A 15,513-nucleotide genomic window follows, 5' to 3' on the forward strand; every position below is an offset into this window, starting at 1 on the left:
GCTGATCTCGCCACCATCCTTCGTCGACTCGTCGTCGAAGTTGATCACCGCACGCTCCTGGCCAGTGCAGTGGGCCGATTTCGCGTCTCCAACGCCCGCCTAGACAGCGTCCACCGCCGATCGTCCGTACTCGTCACCGCCACTCACCACGCCGTCGTTCTGTGGCAAGCTCGGTGGCTGCTCGTTGCTGCGGGCCACCGTCGCCGTGGCATGCAACAGACGCGGCGTCTCGGCGTCCGCGTTCCGCATGGCGCCGCCGTCGCCGCTGCTGCTCACCGCACGACCCTCGTCGTTCATCGACGGATCCGTCCGCTGGCCCATGTCGACATGCTCCATGTCGTCGGTCACTGACTCCGCCTCGACGCCAGCGAATGTCACACGTCGCTGCGTCGGCTCTTTGACGTCACTAACCTCGGTGGCTGTCGGAGAGGCCACCAGCACCTGCCGTCCGGCGCCATCCCCAGACCTCCGCCATTCCTCCTGTCGTCTTCTGGGGTCGGTGCGTGCCACGCCATCCCCTGACCGCATCTCCCCATCGTCTCCACCGCGGATGCATTCGTGCGCGTCGTCCGCGGCGCCATCCCCAGACTCAAAGTCCACTTGCCATGCTCCTCGTCGTCTGCGCCCGCGTCTCCCTCGTCTTCGTTCTCCGCCGTCGCTGGCAGCGTCCCTTGCCGTTGCCCAGGCCGCTGCCTCGTCGTCTTACCCGGTCCAGTGCCTGCGAGCAGTAAGGCCGGGGCCCTTACGCTCGCGGGCCGTTTCCCGACTCTTCCGTGGTGTTTTCCGTCGCGCCAGCCACCGCGCTCGTGCCACTCGCTTGAAGGTCCGCCTCCTTCAGCTCACAGAACCGCGCAAAGTGCCCAAGTCGACCACAGTAGTAGCACTCCGTGCCAGGCCGAGGGGTGAACTCGCGCCTTGGCTGTTCTCGTCGTTGCATGTAGCGCTGCTGGTTGAGCAGCCTACCTTCTCGTGTCGCGAGCGCTGGGTTCGACACCCCGCCACTCGCTGCTGGTGCTCCGCTGCCATAACTGCCCTCAACCTTCAGCGCCTTTGCAGGACGCCTCGGGTTCTGATCTCCAACCGCTGCTGGCCGCTTTCCTCGCGCTGCGAACTGGTCACTGCTAGCCGTTCGAAATTTTGAACCGTCTCCCTGGCTGCTGCGTGTCCCTACCGGTACCAGCTGGAAACCAGGTGGTATCGCCTTCCACCAATCTGCACTGGCTTTTCAGGCGCTCACCTGCCGGCCTTCAGTGTCGTACCTAGGCGGCGTGGCCGCCGTGCCCCACATGGGTCCGTAGCCAGTCACCACACTTCCGAAGTTCCCTGTCAACCCAGACTGTTCCTGGCCGCCAGTCGTCGTCGCGGCGCCCACCCCGGGCCCGCGCCCGCTTGACGTCTCGCGCTCGTCCCAGCGCGACATCGCCGTCTCCAACCCGACGCCGTACCCCTCACCGTACTCGCCAACGTGGGACACCGCCAAGTTCACTGCTTCGTCCAACGTTTGAGGCCTGTGCCCTCGTACGTGGGTGGCACCCTCGGGGCTGCTCATCCCCTTCAGGAAGGCGTTCACCAACCAGTCTTCTCCGACGTCGCCGCGCTCCCCGATCTCGCGCAACGACTGCGCGTATTCGACAAGCCGCTCGCCTCTCATCTGCCGTCTCGCGTTGAGCAAGTCGACCACTTCCGGGCCAGTGCATTGCGTCATGTATTTGGCGCGTAGCATCCCAGCCAACGTGCTGATGTTCTCTTCGCTCTCCGGCACGGACTCCATCACCGTGGCGAACCAGCGCTGCGCCTCGCCTCCGAGGTTCGACGCGACCTCGTGGTAGAGCTGGCGCTCCTGCCACTCGACTCCCAGCGACACTGCCTGGCGCCTGACCTCCGCGCGCACAGTCTTGAGCCACATCGTCACCGGCATCGTGTCGTCCAAGCCCTTGAACTTCTTCAACTTCAACGCTTTGGCTTTTTCGCGAACGATGATCGGTCGCTGAGGAGCGTTCCCCTGCACCGGACCACGCCCACGAGCTGCCATTGCTCCTTCGTGCGGTTGGGGAGGAGGTGGTGGTGGTGGCGTACGCCCCGTTCCGGCACCGCCGCTGCCACCAGTCCCCGTCAAGTCCACTGCGTCCCCGTCCGTCGTCGTGTCCAAGTTCGCGCTGGCCTGTTGCCCGCTACCGCCGTCGTTTCCGCGGCCGCTTCTCGGCTGCCCGCCGTCACCGTCCGTCGCCGTCCGGCTGCCGCTGCCCACTTCGTCGCCGTGTCCTGTCAGAACGTCACCGCCTCGACTCGTGCCGAGGTCGCCTTGCCCCGTTCCGCCTGCTGCCATCGGCGTGTCGCCAGATGCGCGGCGTATCTCCTCCGTGCTCAGCGTCACCGTGGCACCGTCCTCCGTCTCCAAGGTCGTGACCGTTGTCGGTTGGTGCTGAAGCTGCTGCTGTTTCGCCGCTTCCGTTGCCGCTCGCTCCGCTGACGCTGCTCGCCGTTGAGCGCGTTCATCACGTGCCAGTTGTCCTCCGACCACCGTCATTTCGTCTCTCGTAATCTGTTAACGTAATACCAAACTCATTAGTTTCATCGCTCATCTCTTCTCTCTTCTCTTCCTCTTTCTCTTCCTTTCTCCCTTCTCTCTCGACTGCGGCTATGCCCACGGATGCCAAGCCGCCAGCACCACTTCGTGATACTGCCCGGTAGGCACCTGTAATGACCACCATGTCGTTATCTCCAACCCGTGTGACCTTCTTGTTACACCACGGCGTAGGTAGATAGTTAACACAAGTTGACCACCTCAGCGGTTGGGAGCGCCACGGCTAGCAGGGGAGTCTACCAGTGCGAGGCCGTTCAGTGTCGACCAGACTTTACTGGCCTGCACGCATGGCTAGGATAGGGATGGCTGGGAGGAAGCATTATCAGCACTAGTGGTCGGGTGGCCCCACTAGCCGCTTCCTGCTCGTAAACCCGGTTATATGCACCGGACAGCAGAGCCCTTCGCACACTGGCACATGCGAGCCCTGTCGTCCCTCGGCCGAGGAGCTCCAACTACCACAGCCCCCGTGGTCTCTCTCCACGGTCCCGCCGCCCTATTCGAACACTGCCCTCATCTGTGCACGAGCCTGCCTCTGCTCACCTGTCTCGACCGTAACCCTGCGTCGGCGCAACTCGTGTATATTAGTCTTGATCCTCCACTAACCAGTGAAAAATCGCAACTGGGGGGGTTCCCACCGGCAAATTTTTAGTAGGCTACTCAAGATTGGCGACTCAATAAATCCAGCGAAATCATGAGTTGTGTTTCCACCGGCATATTTTGAGAAGGCGCGGCCTTTCGTCCATTCCAAAGAGCTGCTTGATGATGGAAGAGCTGGCTAGCGGAACGCTAGTAGTTCTGCATAGGTTTCTGTCTCGAGGCTACGCATCATCTAGCGGCGGCGAGGACAGTGACGACACTGATGAAGCAGTGCAGTACTTGCTCAGTGGTAATGCCTGTACCAGTGGATTGTTTCCACCACTGCACGAAGATTGCGCTGCATCCGTGTTTTGGTTGTTGTCAGCGAAGTCCGCAAAATATGTCTGACGAGGAGCACTACTATCCTCTCTCTCAAAAATAGGCGTAGAGGAAACTAAAGCGGAAGGCTCGACAGAGTCATCACCGCCTAAGATGTTCTTCAAAGCATTGAATACGGCTATATCCATGTCGGCATTGCGAGCGTCCGTCTTGTTAGCAGCCTTGATGGCTTTCTTTTGCTCACGTGACAGTTCAAACCAACAAGGCTGGCCGGTTGATCCGACCACACGGTTGTTGTTAACTGCGACTATGAGCCTGTACGCAACAGGCAAGTTGTTCTTCTTGTCGATGACTGCTTTCTCACTGCGAGACGTGGTGCCACCACACAGCGTCTTAAATTGCTCGAATACTCGCCTGTTAACCCTTTGACTACCAGCCAGCTGGAGTGATTTATAGGTCCATAGGGACCCATAAGAGGTCTAATCGCAAGATGCGATTGGCCAAAACTAAAAGCTACGAGACGACGGCAAAGCACTGTACAACCTAACAGGTCTCCATGGACCTGTAAAATGCATTACCGCACGAGCCACAAACAGTTCGTGTGACCTGCCATAATTGTTTTCTCGTCTAGCAGCCTCCCGTGGACAAAAGAACTTCGATGCGTTGTTCAATGAGACTGGGAGACCGACATGGACCCTGGCCTGGAAGGGTGCGGAGCAGGTTCGAATGTATACGAGCTAATATTCAAATTCATACATCAGGCAACGCTACAGAATCCTAACCAAACTAGATAAGCTTACAGTGATAGCGTTATAGCAAGCCAGTGTGAATGTTACGCAGGATTGCATGTGCAGGAGTGCGAGCGGTTGGCGGATGTAGATTGGAAACTGCTACTACATGGGGTGCTCGGCTAAGCACGCATACTTGGGATAATGCTATAACGGAATGACGCTGAGTCGAGAGCGCGCGGGCTCCGACGCCACCGCTCGGAGGTCAGCATCCTCAGTGGGCTCGCCGTGATGTCCACCCCAAACGGCTCCTACTTCCATAGACCATTGCCGTTGTAGCGACACTGACCAGGGCGCGACGGCATGTAGCTCGACCTCTCAAACTTTTGATTGGGAGTACCGTGAAGTAAACCACCGTCGCCACGTGTAAAAATTGGTCGTTTTTCCCCTGTGCGTTGAATTGATTTGCTGGAGCCATAGGTCCAAGGAGACCCGTAAGAAATCTCTGGTAGTGAAAGGGTTAAGAAGGGCCGTTGACTCCCCCTTCTCTGCTGGGGTATCCAGCTCAACTCGCCATGCCTCGATGAGCTTCAGGATCTCCGTTGTAGTCCAGTTAGGCCCTCGCGCACGAGATTCGCCCTGCTGCTTCTGCTGCTTCTTCTTCGCCATGAGACCTTCTCCCCCGCCCCCTACTCAAGATTTTTTGCAGTAGCAGAAATCCTACTGCAAAAATCCGCACCTTCTGACGGGTTATTGAGTAGGAAAGTATTGAATCAGGTTAGGTTCTCAAAAACGCCTACTCAAGAGTTACCGGTGGGAACCCCCCCCACTGAGGGTCGAGCCGGCCGACCGCCGCTCGCTGCCCTCCTACTCCCCGTCGATCTACCTACTCCTACTGCACGGGCGCATTCCTAGCCTACTGGACCTCTCCCTCACCGGTACTTCAAGGACTCACAGCCTCACGTTCCTGCTCTTGATCTCGCCTCGCCTCGCTTGCATACTCTTCGCCCTTGTCCTTCGGCGTGTCGCCCCACGCCTGCGATCTTCTACCGTCGCTGTCGCCACTTCAACCTTCCACTGCTTGCTCAACGCCCGTCGATGGCTGGTGGCACTAGCCCACTGGCTCGCCCTCGTCACCACCCGTATCTTGTCCCACACTACGGCCCGACTTGGCCACTTGTCCACCGTACTCGCCTCACGTCAAGTCGATCACCGCCACGCGATCGTCTGGCAGTGCTCGTTCGTGGCCTTGCGCTACGCGACGAGCCAACCTACTACACTAGTCCTGATCGCGCCGAAGAGCATCTAAGTGCAACCCCTGGGAGACCTTCGATGCGTGCGACCGGAGGCGAATCGGAAAATGGTTCGTGCCCGCAACCGTCTCGCCCTTCCGAAAGAGTCCAATATAAGATCTTCGCGACGATCGCGTCCTTATGCGTCAGCAAAACAAAGCTTGGCTCCGCCACAGCACCACATCGAGTTTGGCTGCTTCGTCGGGGCTCCTGGAGATGATTGGCTCGAACACCGATGTTTGCGTTTGAGTTAGATTTGGAATGTACAGAGAGGATGGTGAATTCTTCGCAAAATGTGGTGAATGCTGGGACTATACTGAGCACGATGGTATGCGGTGGTTCGTCGTGCAGGTTGAAGAACGATTGAAACTCTCCACTACATCTCAGGCACGATGTGAAAAGTTAAAATTATCATGCAGTTTGGCACCTGATGATGTTTTTTGCTGCCGTTTGTTCAGCCGTTGCGTCCACGTAAACAAAAAACGTTTGCAACGCCTTTGCCTCAGCTCGATGAACCGGCGTGGTATATGCTCTCTGTTGAAGAGGGTCCAACCTGAGAGACGACGAACACGCTATTCCAGAAATGGCGATTCGAGTGATAACACTGCCCAACGCGGACATGTCGGCTATTGAGGCGGTGTTGGAGACTGGTTATCCTTTAACAAAATTGGGCGCAACTCGGAAAGACCAGCTGGTGTACGGGTTCGTGGATATTGACGAAGGAGCGCAACTGTCGTCTAGTGATTTACTGGCTGATAATAACTACACCCTAATTGCATCGCTTGCATTTCGTTGCCGGGCTTGTTACGATTCAGCAAACAGCGAAATCGTGGATATCGTTGTGCCTGGTTAGGGGCTTGCAAGACGAAACTTGGTTGTTCGACTCAGTTCACGCCGGATCCGATGAAACCTTGCTTGGCAAAGAAGCGACTTTGTGACGGTTTGGTATTGTACTTTGATTCGATTGAAGATATACACCTGGTGATGGAGATACTGAAACTGCTTTTCGGCGACATACGCAGATTAAAGATTAATCTATGCAACGACAACCGTACTCTGCCGATAGTGGATCTCAGCGTGTTATCCACCGCGTGCCCTTTCCTAGAGATTTTCAGCACGACGAAATGTGTCGTTGTCTCGACGCACAATAAGGCGCTGCCAACGTTACTCATTAAGGAAATCGGGATCTGGGCCACAGATACAGTGTCAGACGCGATTTTCTTACCTTTCTCGAAGGAGAAATTTTCCAGGGAGGCGAAGGCTGAATTACTTAGTGTCGTGAGGAGTGATTCGAACGTTGAGGAGTTGAAGGCAATTTACCACATGGACGCTAATATCCTGAGCCTAGTCTTCGTTGTCGCCTCAGTTCCCGCGCCAAGGGTAGCATGGTGCTACTAGGTATTAACGGTCAGAACTTAGGAGTGATCCAATCCAGCGTAATCGATATTGTTATGGTAGTATGGTATTGAAGCCGATTATTACCACCGGTTCGGCTGCCATTGTCAAGATAATGTAGAGTGCGGTTTGATGGCATTCACGCCGAAGCTACAAGGTTTTGGCCGTCATAATGGTAAACGCCAAAACAGGTGGAGGTTGCATTGGTTAGTGTTGGGATGCTTTAGAACCCTCTGTTGTGAAGTTGTAGGCAGTTCACCACATGAACGCTTCTCAGTGTGAGGGATTTTTTTGTCGTATGCTGTCTGCCTGTGTATACTGTTTATCGTTGATTGATAGATGCGCGTAAATACCCATGTCTTGATAGATTGAAGTTGATGGACTCTAACACCACCATCTCAAGCTTGAAAACTCGCATTTCGGATTTTGCGGTGAATCAGAAGCGGCATGACATCAAACTGGGATTTTCTACAGCCCTGGTCTGCTGTGTTGCGTGAAAGCCTAATGCAAGAAAGAAACAACATTGCTGAATTTGCTCTTTGGGGGGAATTTTAGTGTCGAGTTAGCCGCTCGATAGTGTACTTGTGTTGGGGGTACTACTAATGAAGGCTAGGTGGCTTCATGTGCGACAGCTACGCGAAGCGATCGAGCTGTTCACACTGCTTTGCTTGATGGATAATAAAGCCTTCTCCGAGCTCCTGCCAAATTGTACGGAGATATCACGCGATCTCAGACGTTTCTGCACTGTAGTTTGGCGCCTCGATTTAGCTGGAGATTTGTCGCTACATGGTGTCTCTGGAGTTGACACTCCACTGAACTGGGGTAGTTTGCTCGGCTTTTTGAATGATCCGTGGCAATAATCCGATGAGTTCTGAGATGCAGCTGAAAAACTAGTGGCGGTAGGGATCGAAAAAGGTGTGGAAACGTTCGGTCTCATTCACCTTTCAATTGGGTGGGGCTGTAGTTTTAAGGCTTGTGATCTGAATGGCAGACACTTCCCCGATCAATCGATTGGTGTGTTGGACGTTGTTTCCACTCAACTTCAGCAGCTCCTAGAGACCAGAGTCCCCGATAGTGTTCAACTCGGGCTCGATCGCGAAAGGACTAGAGTACTCTACATGATAAACGACATCCCGTTCAGGGAAGGTCATCAAACACTTAAGAACCATCGGGTAACCACAGCTGGAATTGGCACAAGAGTTGTCAAGGACTGCAATATCCGAGTTATCTGCAACGCTGGATGATTTTGACGAAAAATTCTGTGACCATGGAGGCATTGGGCCACTTCAAGAGGCGCAAATTGCCGGGTTTTCTTGAGTGCGTTGCTCTATGGTCGGTCGATGTGTCACTGAATTGCACGGGAATGCGACTTAACAAGAATTGCATCTTGGGTCGAGTGTGCCCAACTACAGTTGGAAGCAACACTCTAGTTATGGCATGTAAATTTCAGTGCAAAGTTCTGTACGACGCAGCCACTACAAGTAATAATAGTGAGTTTGTCGATGTTGTTGTTCCTGATTACGATATCTGCACGACGAGACTTGGTGATTCCACGCATTTCACGCCCGAACCGACTACACCTTGAGTGAAGAAAAATCGATTCTGTGACTTGGTGGACCTGTACTTTGGAGCGATTGAAGATGTCGGATCTACTCAATCTGTGTTTTGATGACATTCGATTGCTGAGGAGAAAATGGTCAGCCAGCCTTACATAGATCTCAGCACCGTATGCCCTCGACATGGGTCGCTTGAAACCACATACTTAAGTATTGCACTTTGGTTGTCTCGACTCGTAGCGAGGCAATGTGCATCTGGCCAATTCAGAAAATGGCAAATGCATCATGTCTGACCTGACAGCGTGCTTGCGAAACCCCGCACTTCGGATGACACGGCACCAGTGTCGCCGAGAGGGAGCCGGAAGTTTGACGAGGAACTGATGGCACACACGGTGTTTGTGTCGATCACGAAGGAGAACTTGCCCCACCACTCAGGCTGCGCTGATTACAGTAGTGTCTTGGCGGGAAGCGGTATTGGGTGTATGGTTCAGCCGAAGGCAATTCACCGCTTGAATGCCAATATCCTCAGCCTCATTTTTGTATTCTCCTCGATGGTCGCGCAAAGGTCGGAGTGCTGCTGCTACTACTACTACTGATGAACACTTCCATCTATGTTTTTGACTTATGCAATGAAAATATTAGTTGACTCAATTATGATACCATCCATACTGCAGCTGTGTTTGGGAGCCACGCACTCCTTAACGTTCCAGCAGCACTACGAGCTGCTCCATGATGGACACGGCTGTCTTTGGGTTCATCTTCCTCATTAGGCTGTTCGCGCTGTTCATTTCAGGAACATTGTTCACGCGCCTGAACGAGGCCGTTGCGTTGTACAGCGCCAACTTCCTCGATAACAGCTCCTGCAGTCCGCTCAGACGTTTATCGGCTTCACTCCAGCTTTCTTGCACATTATGATTCCTTCCAGCGAGAGGTTTCAGCAAACATAAGTAGTATTTGATCACGTCCGCTGACAGAATGAAAACGTGGTGCATATCGCGATGGATATGCAGCAGGTCCACTAGCGTGTCCAAAGCACGCAAATCGACGTCAAGTCGGTCGTTGCCGTCATCGGTAGCAACCACCCGTGTAAGCTTGATCTTATCCACCGAACGCCGATACACCGTCAGGTTCTGCAGCACAAGCAGAAGCTGGTGGAGAAGCTCTACGTGCGGACGACTACGGTTCAAGCCACGAATAGCTGCAAAAATCGTTGACGAAATCTGAAGTTGAACACACTTGCGGCAGCATTCACGCGAATACCGCGTGCATACCTCGATAGTGTGGCTTGCAAACAGCATGTCTTGCAGCCGCTTGCCGTGCAAAAGCATGTGCAGAGCCATATCCAATCGTGAACCGAGCGTCTGCGGTTGCTCAGTCTGAACGTTTCTCCCCTCGTGTGCGTTGACCCGTAGCTGTTGCAGACTGGTGCTCGATGAAGTGCTCGCACTAATTCGCTGCTCCTGGCCAACCAGCTTCATCGTGGACAACTTCTTGCGCTGCTGCGTTACCTCTGGCGAACTGTGGTGCACGCGGACTAGCGTTCCTCGCCACCACGCCTGGAGCTTCCGCACTGCCCCGAAATGGAAGTTACGTTCCCGATAGGGTATAATTACCTTTTGGCGGATCCACGAGCCCACAATACGCGCCGCGCGCGCTTTCACCATAGTCATGGCCATCGCCTCCATCTCGCGCTGGTGATTCTCCTCTGCCAGTCGCTGACGCTCCCCCCATTTGCAGCACAGACCAAGCCACCATATCTGCATACGTTGGGCAGCAGCGTACAGCTGTAGCTTGTGCTGGATTCGTGCATCAATAACACTCCTAAAGCAGAACGACCTCCAACATATTGCAATCTTGTTAACATCGGAGGTACGTTTCTGCACAATTCCAGCGCGAAGTCGCGTCCAACGGGCCCGCACAATCAAGGCGCGTTTCTTACGGTACCTCATCATGAGGTTCTTGTACCAGTACTCAATCTGCCAGCACGACATCAACACCCGCAGTCTTTGCAGCTGAGTCTGAAGAGCATAGAAGTTAAATCGACGATGGCGAGAAATATATCCACGCGCATTCTTTTGGATGTTTACAGCTGCGCGGTTCATGAAGAGAGCACGTCGAAATCGTGTCACAGACAGCCACGAACGGATCGCACGCTGCACTGTTCCAACACTTACGCGGGCCTTGGCATACTGCTGCTGCTCCTTAAATCCACGGAACGCTGCCTGAATAAGCGTAGCTGCGAGCATATTTTTACGATAGGCATAGAAGCGATACACTGACTGGATTCGGTGTGCTGCACGATGCTCTATGCTCTCCTGAAGGCGTCGAAGCCGCTCCTGACGGATACGTTTTTGCCGCTGCCTTTCCTTTTGCTGCATGCATCGATATCGCAAGAGCATATTCTGGAACGTCAGCAATGCCCGAAACTGTCCTTGACGACGCCATATCCGTGCATTCCTCTGAATCAGACAAGCACTCCGACGGACGTGCAAATACCACGTCCTCACGATCCGAGCCCGCCCGAAGCTCTGTATCCTTATCGCTGCCAACGTTCTCCTGTAGAATCGATACTTTCGGTAAAAATCCTGAATGCGGAGTGCTGCTCGCGTCTCCACCTTAAACTTCAGCTCCTGCGTTCGCATTGCGCGCCGTTGCGCTTCATTTGTCTTCATTCTTTGGTAAGTCTTGAGCATGGTATAGAATTGCGCCAGTGCTGCGAACTGACGTTTCCGACGCCATACGCGGACATTTCGCTGGATCACTACAGCAGCACGCTTCTCTTTGCTAAATCGTAGTTTTTGCTTGGCACCACGGAATGCACTTACCAGTTTAGTAGCTGCCGCTTTCCTCTTACGCAACGCAAACTTGCGGAATTTTTTCTGGACGCACTTCGCAGCACGAGTTTCCACCTTGTGTTTGAGTTTCGTTCGCCTTTTCTGGAGTTCCTTTTCTTTCATCATTTGCTCAAAGCGCTGAAGAGCCAGCGCTCGTTGAATTTCCTCGCGGCGGAGCTGGAAAGCGTTCCAAGCTCGCTGAATAACTCGGGATGCACGATGCACTAGTCGCCACTCCTGCTTCCGTTGTTTTCGTGCAGCAGCACGCATGCGACCCAGCCTCCATGCAAGTTGAATTCGGGTAGCAGCCAAGTTCCGATCAGCGATCATTTGCTGTCGTACGAGACGAGCTCCCTCCCTGGACAAATACTGCAACCAGTTTCTTTCGATGATAGCACAGCCTGTTCTCACACGAATACGTCGCGCGGCCTTACGTTGCAGGGTCTCCTGAAGTTGCCGCTCTTTTTCGTGCCTCCACCTCAGCTGTTTTCGCCAGTGATACTGAATTAAAAGAACAGCCCCAACTGAATCTCCATTGAGACGCGGTTGCTGTCGAGCACGGAACGCGCGTTGGATAGCAACCACAGATTTCCGAAAGTGGAGGAACTGTTTCCTGGCCACCCACATTTGCACAGTGCTTTTCACGAGGTGTGCTGCTCGCAAGAGTTTGCGGCACTGACGAATGGCTAATCGCTTCTGGCTGGAAGTGTACCACAATCGCTGGATGATGCGTGCACTGGCGTTCTTTTTGCGATGCAATCTCAAGCGAATCAGTGGACTCTTCCACCAACGCTTCAATCTCGACGCAGCATGAATCTCACTGTACGAATCCATTAAGCGCGACTGCAAGTAGCACACAAAGGTCACCACCATCTTTTCTTCTGGCGGGTTCTTCGTATTGTACTGTTGCGGCATTAGCACCGGGACCTCTCCCAGCTGCTTGATGCGATCGTTGATAATAGCAAAATGCCGTTGTTCATTCGACAAGAGGGTCTTTTCGCTGATTTGCCTTTCGTCACATGAATCGGTTGTTGTCGCCAGCATGTCCGATCTTGACAACAGCATTGGATGATAGTAGTGAAGAAGATAGCATAATGCCTTTCCGTCAGCAAACGACCGAGAGAAGTCGTTCACTCCAACATCATAATTGGCGCAAACGGCACGACACCACTCCAGCAACAACCCGTAACATTCGTGTTCGTCCGTGTGCACAAGCGGGAAATTTCGCTGCTGGCGATCGAAAAAGTCTTTCGCACGAAAACTCATCCGCTTGACAACGTTCTCTGTTTCCCGTTCCATCGTCTGGGCGTCCACAAGCGATTGTAACTGGAAAGAACTGATGAGCTTCCACAACACCGCAAGGGTCATTTCACGGTGCCCATTCACGATGTCCTTCGCCAGATTCTCGATCATTTTCTCGTCCAGCTTGCTGCGCAAACCAGCAAATCCTGACGAAGACACCCGCACACGCCCACTTATTTTGTGCTTTCTTTTCAGGCTATTGATGCTCTTCAGGTTATCAAGCACACTTGCACCACATTTATCTTGCAAGAAATGCAGACAAATCTCCACATTGTGAACTTTCTGCAAGCGCGACAGAGCTGGCACGCGCAAGAACGTTGACAATCCCTTTGGGTTAAGGGCAACCTCTTCATCTGGACGCGTAGATCGCGGTGACGCAGTGAGTGCCTCCATGAGCTTTGCTAGTCGGACACCATCACGCAAGTCCGTGCCCAAATTCTTGATCTCTAGATCAATCTCATCTAATGCTGTTTGTTCGTACCTGAGAGTGTAACCCAGTTGTTTCAAATGCTTGTCGATACGACCCTCGCTTGCCAAAAAGAGCCTGCAGAATTCTGTCACAAACACCTGCGAGTTTTTAACCCGCAGCTCCTCACCAGCGCCGCTAGCTTTGTTTTGTTGATTGACGTTGCTGCTACTCGAAGCTTTACTGGAGGCAGTCTTTTGGGTGGTTGGTGCAACTCGGAAGAGGCAGGGAAAATGAGAGAACTTGTCTGACTTCTGCTCAATCGCACGATCCAAGAAGATCACCAGCATGAAGAACTTTAACATAAAAGACTGCGTCAGCGAGTCGAAGTACTCACGGCCGTTGATATTTTTCTTCGTATTCTTGAAGGCGTTGCCACCGTCATTGCGGTCCGTTGTGGACCCATCCAAAGGTGTTAAGAGATTCTTCACCAAGCGATAATTTTGTGCAACATGCGAATCTTTGATCAAATGCTTCAAGATGATTTGGCGAAGCACACGAGGCATTCTTCTGTCCGATGGCGAGTCTTTCGTCCCTCCTGTGGTAGCTTTTGCTGCGGTAACGCTGAAAATTGTTCGCAGCGAACACTTTTCTTGCCTCATGATCTGATGTCCGAGAACAGCGTAGAGCCCCAGGCAGAGCCACACGGGATGGTAGTTATTCAGCAGGCTTATAAGATCCTCCTGCAACCCAACGTCTGCGTAAACAGGACGGTCTGCACGAAAGAGTAGCCCTTGGTTACCAATCTCGTCCTGTAGATTGAACAAGATGTCGTCCATGTTAGGTGAATGGTACAATTCCACTGCAGCTTGTGCCCACGTCGACTCCATGCGTTTCTGAGCTAGCACGCGCAGTGACGAGAAATTAAACCTGCGCTTTGTTCTTGTGTCCTGTACCTCACCATCATCCTCTGCGTCATCTCCGCTGAGACGTTGTGCAGTTCCATCTAATAACACGTAATTCATCCATTTCGTAAAACCTTCAGTCTGCTTTGCCATCCAGTTTTCATCATAAACCTCCTGGCGTTGTTTCCACCAGGACCCCGAGAAAGGTTTCTTCGCAAAGAGTGGATCTTGCCCGGTACTGAGGCTTTTCCTCGGCGTCAATGCCTTTGCCATACTCATGCGTGGCTCTCTCCTCGTCCGCTTCGGTCCGTTCCGTGGCGGCGAAAACTCGATGGACACCGACGAGCGCCGTTTGTCACCCACCTTCGGTCTCGGCCTGACGGCCACGGGTTCCTGTTCCGGCTCGCGACCACCCACACTCACCGCACTAGAAATGGCAAACGCAGTGCTTCTCGGCTCCGACGTCGTCATCTGTCTAGTATTAGCCGCCGGTGTCCTAGGCGGCCGCACCTGCTTCTCTCTCGAAGCAACCACCACCGCATCCACCGCCTTCGCCGGGCGCGAACGTCCGAACCTGGGCACCTTGGGTACACGCGACTTGACCGAGCTCGTGGCTCTGCACTGCAGCTTGAAGCGGTCGTTCACTGTGAACTTGAGCATGGCCGTCACGTCCCGCCCGACATCACTCGGCTGCGGCTCGAACGTGACTCTCAGCGTCACCGACTTCAGTGCGTCTACCACACACACGTGCAAGTCGCACCTAAACCTCGGCTTGCTAACTGCTGCACTCTCCACGCCCACCAGAGCGTAGCCCTCGTACTTGACGCGTGCGTTGCCCAGCTCGCTGGCGTTCTCCAGCGTTAGCTGCCTGCTCCTCCGCTCACCCAGCGCCACCGCGCCGAAGCGCAGCTGCCCCACATGGCTAAAGTCGTCCACCAGCATCGTGGCCGAGCCAGCGCCAGAGCCAAAGTCAGCTTCCTCCTGCTCCAGCTCAGGCTCCAGCGACGTGCCGTGCAGCTCCAGCGCCCGCGCCTCGAAGTGGGTCACGGCGTTGGCGACAACCAGCGGGTCTCGCGCAGCTCTGTCTGCATCGGAATCGGCTTCTCCGTCGCTGTGGGATGCGTCGATCGCTCTGTGGACGACGGAGGAGTGCTTGCCCCGGTTCGGCCGCTTCCCTAGCAGCGACGAAGACGCGGACGCCGCGAAATTGAGCTCTGGGGGAAATAGCTGCGCCTCCAGGAGTGATTGTCGGCGTCCGCGACTCATGGCGACGTTCGGGTGGCCGGAGGACGGGATGCGGTTCTCCTTGCCGTCGGCGGCTCGATCCGGCGATAACGCGGCCGTTTCGGCGCCGCTTTGGGCGACTGCGGAGTCAGCGGACGCACCGGAGAACGGGTCGATCGAAGCGCGAGTCGCCCACTTGCTGGCGGCTCTGCTGGCGTCGCTGGCTGCGCGCATGCCCACGCCCTCCTCGCGGTGCGGAAAGGATGGCGCGCTTCGAGCTGTTTGAAAATGCGGAATATGTGCGGCACACCAAATAAAGAGCGGTGGCGCGAAGGTCGCGCGAGTAAAAAGGGTAATTACTCGCGCTACAAT

The 15,513-nt window shown here is 54.3% G+C and overlaps 1 protein-coding gene across 1 annotated transcript; it reads right to left on the reverse strand.

The window, feature by feature from the left end:
• Positions 1–9,168: 9,168 nt before the first annotated feature.
• On the reverse strand, positions 9,169–15,375 carry IUM83_08823 (abnormal spindle-like microcephaly-associated protein; the record flags this gene model as incomplete). Its single annotated transcript, XM_067933219.1, has 3 exons — positions 9,169–10,291; positions 10,415–10,446; positions 14,428–15,375. The coding sequence occupies 3 exons, from the start codon at positions 15,373–15,375 to the stop codon at positions 9,169–9,171; spliced, it is 2,103 nt and encodes a 700-aa protein (XP_067794070.1).
• Positions 15,376–15,513: the final 138 nt, after the last annotated feature.

Source organism: Phytophthora cinnamomi, assembly GCF_018691715.1.
Source record: "Phytophthora cinnamomi strain GKB4 chromosome Unknown Contig26, whole genome shotgun sequence".
Taxonomy (NCBI): Eukaryota; Oomycota; class Peronosporomycetes; order Peronosporales; family Peronosporaceae; genus Phytophthora; species Phytophthora cinnamomi.